This window comes from Opisthocomus hoazin, chromosome 7 (genome assembly GCF_030867145.1).
Source record: "Opisthocomus hoazin isolate bOpiHoa1 chromosome 7, bOpiHoa1.hap1, whole genome shotgun sequence".
Lineage (NCBI taxonomy): Eukaryota > Metazoa > Chordata > Aves > Opisthocomiformes > Opisthocomidae > Opisthocomus > Opisthocomus hoazin.
This window is the reverse complement of record NC_134420.1, coordinates 29527126-29536833: the sequence shown is the minus strand read 5'-3', so window position 1 is coordinate 29536833 and position 9708 is coordinate 29527126. Positions and strand designations below refer to the sequence as shown.

At 49.8% G+C, this 9708-nt stretch overlaps 2 protein-coding genes across 3 annotated transcripts in view; one reads left to right on the top strand and one right to left on the bottom strand.

Annotated features, from left to right (window-relative positions):
* Window positions 1-348: 348 nt before the first annotated feature.
* On the bottom strand, window positions 349-9572 carry ACP2 (acid phosphatase 2, lysosomal). Of its 2 annotated transcripts, XM_075425897.1 has the most exons (11): window positions 9405-9572; window positions 9230-9325; window positions 9069-9155; window positions 6726-6878; window positions 6270-6368; window positions 6017-6106; window positions 3629-3761; window positions 3465-3553; window positions 2751-2857; window positions 2357-2532; window positions 349-2274 (listed from the first exon to the last, which is right to left on the bottom strand). In XM_075425897.1, exons 1-11 carry the CDS (start codon window positions 9513-9515, stop codon window positions 2138-2140), a joined length of 1278 nt encoding a protein of 425 aa, XP_075282012.1. In that variant the 5' UTR covers window positions 9516-9572; the 3' UTR covers window positions 349-2137. The 2 variants fall into 2 exon arrangements, with proteins under 2 accessions (XP_075282012.1, XP_075282013.1); XM_075425898.1 differs by lacking the exons at window positions 9230-9325; window positions 9405-9572 and adding an exon at window positions 8443-8773 and having other exon boundaries at window positions 9069-9137.
* Window positions 9203-9708, top strand: part of NR1H3 (nuclear receptor subfamily 1 group H member 3) — a 31892-nt gene continuing 31386 nt past the window's right edge. Inside the window, exon 1 of the mRNA XM_075425908.1 lies at window positions 9203-9286. The gene's annotated coding sequence lies outside the window, so the exon portion shown is untranslated. The remainder of the gene's footprint in view (window positions 9287-9708) is intronic.

The following is a 9708-nucleotide window of genomic DNA, read 5'->3' as shown; positions in this document are numbered from 1 at the left end:
TTCTTCTTTGATACAGAGAGTGGCTGCTGTGAGCATTCTGCTGAACTGCTTTTGTACAGGGGAAGAAGTTACTGACCTTTCTGCAAGAGGGCTGAGAGACCTAGAACAGTGGTGGAAAGGCCAGGCGTAGCGTTGTGTCTACAATGGACCCTTCCAGGTGGGATGGGTTGCATTATAGGCTGTATCTGTGCATGGGTGCTGCAGTCGGTTCTCAGGCTGCTGTAAGTAGGCTTGTACATCAGGGATTTACTTTGGGAGGGGGTGTATTGCAGTAAAGTCTGCCTGTTCACCAACACTCGGCATGCTGGTGCTACCCCTGTGAACTCTTAGAGAAGAAAAGAAGCAGAGTTCAGTGTGAATTTGATTTTAATAACGAAAAGGAAATGTATTGGAACAATTACAGAAAGTAATTCACAGGCAAAATGTCTAAATCATCATAGAAACCTTTCCTCTGTGTGTGCAAAATTTGCTGCCTTTAAAAATAACACGTCTGGTCCTCTTAAATGTAGTTTCTATTACCTCTTTCTTGTGCCTGTTCTCACAGGCAGTAGCTTTTTCTGCATGAGTGTCTTGCTGCGCAGGAGACCTAGACTAGATCTTCAGAGGACAGAAAGGTGAGGAAGATGCTGAGAACAGCAAGCTGCTTCTGCTGATTCAGAGTTCCCAGGCTGGCAGATGCCGATTATGGTGTAGGGGAAAGTCCCCACGGCACTCCGTAGGGCAAGAAAAGGAAACGTCTGTAACCCAAGAACTGGCTTCTGCCGCCAAGAGGGGACGGGAACTGCACCAGAACGGGAAGTAAAAGCGGGAAGTGAATGTGCAGCATCACCATGTGAAGAGCCCGTGCTTCTGGTGCCTGCTGTGGTCTCTTGTTCTCTGCCAAAAGCTACCAGGCCAGGTGGTCAGCGCTTGGCATGAAGCTCCCTGCAGCAGAGAGGCCAGCCTGGAGAAAGAATCACAATTTGGACAAAATGCCACAGCGTGGCACATAAAGGGAGCCACAGTCACCTGCAAACTCTGACCCTTACTGGGGTTTTTTTGTTTGTTTGCTGTCCATCCAGTAGGGAATATAGGAAGAAAAATTACAGAACTTGGCATTTAATCTAGTCTTAGGTAAACAGCTCTGCTACATCTCTTTAATTATGGCATAAAAACATTCTGCTAGTAAAGCATATTCCTTGGGCTCATAGCTGAAATCTGGACTGCCTGCAGTATTGGATATTCCCTGTAACAGGTACTTGAAGTTCAGAAGTGGGGAAGTCAAATTCAAAGGCTGTATCTTTAGACGGAGCCCAAGTTTCGTATCTGAGGGGACTCTCCTTTCTAGAGCCAACATTGCACAAGACATTGGGGGTGTGTTTGCTATGGTCACAGGAATTCATCTCTGTGATGAAGCTCTTGGAGCTTCTCTGGATCATATTTAACCTACTCTGAGCTGCATCCTAGAATCTACTGCCAGGTTTTCAATCTTCTCCTGATTCCAGACCAGTTCTTTCTTGAACCACAATGTGATAAGGGAAAAAAAAGACCAGCTGCCTGCAGCAGCTACTTAGCCGCAACCTCAAGCACCACTTTTCACTGTCTGCCATCATCTGCAGCAGTTCCCTCTGCATGAACAGTAGATGAGTCTTGGTGCATTGCTGGTGAGCTGGGCCCTCTGCTCCAAGCCCAGCCTTCCCAGCAGCATCAGCTCAATGGCCTGAGAGAAAAGCACTCACAGGAGGTTGACCCTGAAGAGAGATGCAACTCCTGACTGCACGGGATGCAGCAGCTGCCGGAGGCCCAGGCCCCTCTGCCACAATCATGGTGAGTGGTAACATTTACAATCACTGGAAGGAGGAAAACTCGTGACCAGCTCCAGCTGGCCATGTTGGGAATCCCAGACTAGGTAAGTTGTATGAGGACTGGGGGCACCACACAGTATACTGGCTTCAGAATTAAGGTGTCATTTCCATTAGAGTAGTTCGGTCCTGTCTCTCTGGGATGTCACCTTTAGAAAGCATCCAAAAATCAAGTCCAGCTTCATCCTGGGAAGCAATGGCCAAAGTAGAAGAATGCTCAGTAACTGAAGGTGCCCAATCATCTTTAGGGGCAACACTGCTCCCTCCTACTGCCTGGGAAGGAGTTGAAGCAACTGTCAGGCCTGCTCTTCTCCCCCATTGGAAACATGCCGGTAGCCAGGGGGCTGCGACTGTATGCGGAAGAGTACAGTCAAGAGGAGGATTATAAGGAGGAGGAGAATGGATCCACACACAGCCAGACCCACAAACAGTTCTGCAAGGGAGAAAACAAGTGGTCAACATGGTATCGTCCACGCATTCCCCTTCTGCCACGCTCTGGTCCAGCCTTGGCTCACCTGTGTCGTGCATGCCGCTTGCTACCTGGCATTCTTGCTCCCAGTCCTGGGGAACAGCAGGATCTGTGAGTTCCAAGAATCTCTGCAGTGGGCATTTATGCTGACAGCCAGGGACTGTCAGTGGGAAAGGTTCCTTCCCACTCTCATTCCGGAAAAACATCTCCACAGAGAAATTACTGAAAACAAAACACAGCTAGATGTTTTTTTTTTCTCCAGCTAAAGTCATCCCTTCCCAAAAACTCAGTGTGCACACCCTTTTCTTTATTCTGATGGTAGTTTTCCTCCTAAGAGTCTGGCACTAGGAGCAAGATTGCATCCCCCTAGGGTGGAGCCTAGCCTAGGTGCCTAACCCTTGAGGTGAAATTACAGCAGACGTCTTTACTGCAGCCCTCACCCATCATCCTCTTGGTACAGCTCAAATAAATGACATGAGGCGTATGGTGCTTGAATCTTGTTGTAGACATCTAGAGCCATCTGCAGTGCCACAAGTGTGGTGTCATGCTGAGAAAGAGGGAAAAAAACCACATCAGTCACCCTTACGGATGGGGCAGGGCAGCTCAGACCATACCAGTAACGGACAGGGCAGTGCTGAGGGGACGTCACTTTTGTCACTTCCCTCTGGAAGAAAGGAGAGGAACTGTACTGCTAGCATGGTGATCTGTGATGGTGCCAGAGAAGGGATGAGGTGAAACACAGCCATATGTATGCTGCATTGTTCTTTAAGAATTAATCTCTAGGGAGCAGTTTGGGAGAGATGCTTGACTTCCCAGTCACTAGGGTGTTGGAAAGCGGGGATGACTCCATATCTACACTGCGGAACACATCTGAGTAGCATCAACCCATCTACCAAATAAATACAGCAGTGGCTCCCCAAAGCCTGACAGTCTCATCCACAAGGAACAGAGCGCAGGCTGGGAATTTTCCTCAGAGGCCCCAGAGGAATGATGCCAGATCCTGCACATCCCACCCAGCCAGAGGCAAAGATGCGTGTTCTGATCACTGCATGGGCTGTAGAGAAGCCAGAAAGGGTTAAAACTATCACCAAGCCCCAATCCCCTTCGAGGAGGAGGAGGAAATGGATAAAAGCTAGCCCCAGGCTGTGACTTACTGCTGAATAGGCAAGTAGTTTCAGGTTCTGGTGGGCAGAAACATTTGCTGCTTTGGTTAGGTTTTTCCTTATGTGATCCAGCAGGACCCCTGAGGAAAGGGAACTACTGTTAAGAGGCAAAGACTAGACAGAGCAGCATGAATCTCCCTCCCCGGTGCACTCACCGCCTTGCAGACGAGCTTTTTCGACCCGACTGTGGATCCCAAACAGAAATTCAAAACCAAAGTCTTTTAGTTGCTTCAGTCGAGCCATGACATCTGGTGTCACCCACACAGGCAAATCCATTTCGTGTGCTTGCTAGAAAGAGAACAGAAGACTCATCTGCAGGTAACATGGATCGCAGATTGATCAGAGAATGGAAGTCAGGGCGCCTGGAGTCCTGCCCATACTGCTACTGATTTCCTATATTATTTTAAATATGCCCCTTTTCTATTTTTGCTTCTATCGTCACACTGCTGTACTGCATGCAAAGAATACTATGTGGGGTTTAATGTTGTTTCAGAAACTAATAACGAGAAGCCTAAAGATTAAAATCTAGGAGTTACATTTCTGTGAAAGCATGAGTGGAGTGGAGGGTTATGTCGTAACACCGACACAATAATCCTCGGGCATTTACTTTATGTGTGGCTGAGTATGCCCTGCAGATGGCATGCAGTCAAAAAAAAAAAAAAAAAAAAGATAAGCGAGAGAGCACGAACTCAAGGTTTCTGGTGTACCTGCAGCGCAGTGTCCCTGGAGGCTCTGAGGGCCACTCACGGATAGTGGAGAAAGTTAGCAGGCGCCTGCAGACGTAATACTGGGATGCGCCACTGACAAAGCCCAGTGCTCAAACCCAGAACACACAGAACTGGGAACCAAGAGAAGAATTTGCTTTGCAGCCAACCCATTACAAGAAGGGATTAGTTACACTGACAGACAAAGAGCAGTTGTGGTTCCCTGGCATTACTCGGAGCAATTTTCTATGCCACATCCCGCTAGACTGCCAGAAGATGAGGCTGAATATCCTTAAGGGCCCATTCTGTCTGAGTGGTTCGGAGAAATTCCCATCATCGACTTGGATATTTAGTTAGTTTTTCATTAATTTACAAAGAGAATGGGTGGTAAATTCAGCTACTTCTTGGACTTTTTTATTTCCTCCATCCAGATGGCAGAATGAGTCTACTGGCTCAGGTGAGAAAAACAATCCTTCTCTTCAGGGCACTGGTTTGTAAGAGTGAGAAAAAAGGAGGAAGCCCAATGCAGCTGAAGAGACTGATCAGCCTGAGGGGATAGTTCGGAGAGAAAAAACTGCCCTTCCTCAAAAGGTTCTGGTTTCATTTTGGGACAGTGAGCTGTTCCCCACGTTCTTGAGGATTACAGTGGTTGTCAGCTGGCTGCCTGGGCCCAATCTGCGAGCTCATTAAGTGAGTCTTGAAAACGAAGAAGATTTGAAATTCTTGATCTCTCTGACCAAAGCTTGTTTTGTTACTGACAGAAGTTGCTTCACTGTGATTGCTACAAGACAGGAGATCGGGTTTGTGATACAAAGGGCAAATTTACATAGTGCAGTGCAGCTCTGGGCTGGAATATTCCCAGCTTGCAGCAACTCAAGCTGCTACTTTACACCGCAAAATGCAATTCCACGCAGATCTATCTTTCACATCCCCAGAACAGTACATACCACTGTATACCACTGCCAGTAAGCTAAGTAGCTTTGCACCTCTGTAGAGTTAGCACGACACAGTGTCAAAATGCTTGGGTTTACTGCTTCTTCCACAGTTAACTAGTTTGACATGCAAGAGCTCTACAATTTACTTCATCATCCTGTACAGTTATACACAAACAAACTTGTGTGCAACAACTGTAAGTCTCTTGGATACGTGACCTTTACTTCAGCATTATCACAGCACAGCTAACCTGATTTGATTTTGTTTAAGCCTTCATGAGATGTGTTTTCAACAAAACTCCACGTCAATACAGAGTTTGGTGCCCAAAAGGTTAACCTCTGTCTCCAGAGTCTTTCTCTGGCAAAGGACCTCATAACAGGTGAAAAAGCAGATGTGGGTGAACCCCCAGTTAAGCTAGAAAAGCATTATTTTCCTTTAGAGATGGCATTAACAGAAGCAACAGAGAGGTAGAGGTAGAACCAGGACTAGTCCAGATTTAAGCTCCCAACTTAATTCATAAAGTTAACACTCCTTCCGTTTCCAGAGATCTCATTTCTACCTTATCTCAGACTTGTCCAGAGAGATCTAAAGATTTCTGATTGCAGTCATTTTCTAGTGACTTTCAAAAGAGATCATTATTATGCAGGTGGGACTTTTTCTGGCTCTGGCATGATATATGTCTAAGCTACAAAGTAGGAGGTTATAGGGTGTAAAATTAGGTAATCCTTGGCACGTGCCTTTAGTGAGTAGGAACTGTTGTTATTCTCAAATTAGAACATTACTTATAACTGTATGGTGGGAATGGTGAAAAGCTGTTTTATGGGATTTTGCAAAATAATTTTCTACCAAATCCAGTGAGTCCTCAAGACCAAGCTCCCATGGCTGTAAGATGATGGCCAAATTTACCTCACAGAACAGTGTGTCATACACACTCCAAACAGACTCAAGAGAGACATCCCGGATCCCAGTCTTGTTTGCCACCATCTGCAGGAATTCCTGTAGGTATGAGAAAAGAGAAAGGCCTTCCATTTTCTGATCTCATACTCTATTACGTGCACAGGTATTCCTACCCTTCTTCTCAGAGCTCTGATTATACAGAGGTGATAATACGTCAACTACAAGCCCAAGACCACCTCATCTCCTGCAAACAATCACTTACCCAATTCTCTTTGGTCTTATTTATGTATTCTGCCGAGTGCCGCGTTTCATTCTGTAGCTGTTCATACCGTGGGCAGCGGGTCAAAGGAAACTTCAGTAGCTGGGCAGAGACAAGAAGAGCAGCTAGGTCACCGAGAACACTGAACTACAGAACTTGCAGTCAACACGCACAACTGTAATGAAACCCGGACTGGCGGAACGCAGCTATAAACAGCCTCAAGTACTGCCTTCCAACATACTCCGGATCATCTGTGCTCTGCTGAGGTGCTGCAGCTAACACATGGAGTGAGTGCAGCCCCTGAATTCCCATCTTGCTCTGAGAACAGAAGAACCTTTGCAAGTTAGGTCCCAGGAAACGTTCAAGACCATCTGAATCGAGACTGAAGCAAAGACTCTTGGAGAAGTCAGCATGACGCACTATTTGAGTAGTCAGTACCTATCCTTGAGAGGAACTTACCCTTTCCTCGGACTCGGGCACTGTGTGCACAGGGATAGGCTGCCAGGAGATGTTAGGGTTGAATATCTGATGTCCCTCGGGGGGATACAAGCCTGCCAGATTGGCCTCTGCACTCATCAGCGTCCGATCGTAGTCCGTGCTGCGGGTGAAGATCTGACAGGACAGGGACAGCGGACCATTAGTAACGCTGCTGGGAGCAGTGACACTCGGACGCAGGACAACGCACTTGCTGAGGAACATTGCCAAGTGCCCTGCAGCTGCTCACGGACAACAGGGTAACAGGAGTCGAAGTGACCGAGCCTGCTGATGTCAGCCTGGATGAAACTGTAAGGACAGGCACAAAGACAACGTGGTGTGTAACACTGGAGCAGTCTGTTTGAATCAGTGGGAGAGCCAGATGCACCGTGTAGAGATTACAGATAGAAAGGAGTCCGAGCATGAGGAAGAGTCAGAGAAAAGCAAGACAGAGACACAGATAACGATGGGCACAGTTAAGAAATTCACTGTATTTACAGAACAGGACTCAGGCAAACTCCTGCATTCAGTTTTCAGTTCTAGGAACGACCTGCTGCGCTCATGAAAAAAACCTGGCTCCTCCAAGCCTCAGTTTTTCTGTCTGAGAAACAAAGACAAAAGTGATCCGACTAAAAGGAGAGGCAGAAAAAGGGGAGCTGGGATCTTATTTGATCATTGTGGGCTCTTGGGATTAACGGGCCAGGACTTATAATTTCAGAGCTCAGCGAGAGATGTGAGCCAGAAAAAAGAGAAACGAGAAAAATACAGGAAAGTTCAGAAGCTCAAAATGACAAAACTATGGTATTCTGGTATCTGTGTACTGAAAACACTTAGGGGTAGATTGGAGAGCAACTGGTGATAAAACAAGAGGAACACACAGGAAATCACAAAAGAACGTCTGAGAAAACAGCATCTTGAATCTGAAACAAGAAGAATAGAAAGCCAGAAGAATGCAATACAATGTCAAGATTGGGATTTTTTTTTTACATGTTAAATGAGGAGAGAGAAACATAAGAAAAAATACATGTACTCACTCTGTATGGCATCTCCCATGTGAAGTGTATCTCAAAACTTAACAGTCATGAGGAAAAAAAACCAAAAAATTGTCTTTTCCCTGACAATTTCTACCTACTTTTACCTCTTAACTGTGGCTTGAAAAACAACTGTCCCTGTACTCATTGGGCAGGATTGCTTTCATCCTAGGTAAGCTTTGAAGAAACATAAAGGAAATGTTTTGAAAGATAAGGATCAAATTCTAGAAGTGTTGTAAAAATCAGTTAGGCTCTGAGCACACATGCTTTCTTCAGCACCTTTTGCCAAGGCTCCAGCTTGTCGCCGAGTCAGGTGACAGACGGTCAAACCGTGTCACCCAGAGGCAACACTTCTCACAAGAGGGAGGTTGCTCAACTCGAGCGGGGGTTCGGGCTTGGTTAGCAGAACAACTTTTGTTTGCATATGCCTTGGTTTGTTTTTCCTTCTCAAGCAAGAGAAGGAAAACAGTTTCGGCTGGCAAAAGCTTTATAGGAATGAAGTATGTTTGGAAAGGAGCTGCTGAGGAGGGGGTAAAGGATCTGTGCTTGAGCCGATGCTGGAAGCTTTGCTGATGAAGCAAATATCAAAGAAGGCACACAATCTGAACTATGGCAAGCCGGGTATTTACTGGGGAGCCAAAAAGGGGGGAAACAGAGACAGAAAGTCATACGGGACTTCTCCGTTTGCCCGCCTGGCCAGTCGCCCACAGGGTGCTGAGCGGTGCAGAGCCACTGGCGGGGCAGGGGGCTCTGGCTGCCCGCTGTCTGTCCGGACCGCCTGACGGCATGCCTCTCCTCCCGACACTCGCTCCTGTTCCGGGCGACTCACACCTCTTTGATCAACCAGCAGGGGCATCTGGCGGGGATTTTCCAGTTTCTTTACTTTTTACGACCTTTCAAATTTCCCCCTGCGCTTAGCACAGGGTTCCACAAGGGCTCCGTAACTTTTTGTAGACGAAGCCTACCAGTTCCCCAGGAACTGTTATGAAGCGTGGCGACAGCCTGAAGAGAGAAACCAGAACAAATAGCTTCGAGGGATCGGAGCCGTTGGTGCTTCACAGGTGGAAACCACGGAGCGGGTCCCTTCTGGTTAGCAGCTGCTGCTGGTACCTGCAGGCCGGGCGGCGGGGAGGGCTGGGCGGAGGCGGCTCCGACCCCCGGGCGGCGGGGCTGCCTCCGGACGGGCCGCCGCCGCGCCCCAGCCAGCGGGAACGCTTCAAGGCCCGGCGCCAGCGCTCCCCCCCCCGTCCCCGCGGTCGCCGCTCCTCCCAACCCCGCCCCGCGTGGCGGCACTGACCTCCTGCCGCCGGTACGCGCCGCTGAGGAACCCGCGGTAGCGCCGCCGCAGGGCCTGGCCCAGCTCCCACTGCTGCCGCATCCCCACCTGCAACGGCACCGGGAGTCACCGGCGGCGCTGGCCGCGGCCGGTCCCCGCCCGCCGCCCGCAGCCCGCCGCACCTGCGTCAGCTGCCCGAAGCCCTGGGGCCAGGCGCCCTCCTGGAAGGGGTCCCGCGGGTAGGCCTTGATGGGCGAGCGGTCTCCGTGGCGGTACACCTGCGGGCGGCACCGCGTCACACCGGCCCCGCGGCACGGCCCGGCCCGGCCCCCTCCCGCCGCCCCTCTTCCTCCTCACCAGCGTTACGAAGCGGAGGCTGCGGGGCCAGGCGGGCGGCGGCTGCAGGCAGAGCGCCAGGAGGAGCAGGACGGCGCCTCCCCAGCCGCACCGCGCCGGACCGGCCGCCATGGCACTTCCCCCCGCCGCCGCAGCGCGGAACCGAACCGCCGCCGGCTGCGGGCCCGCACGGACACAGTTTACCCGCGCACACCGGAAGCGCCCCGGCCGGAGGGGGCGGTCCCGCTGCCCTCCCCGGGGCCGGGCCGGCGCTGTGAGGGGGCCGGGCCTGAGGCGGGCCCCAGGGGTCGCTCCCGCCTCCCGA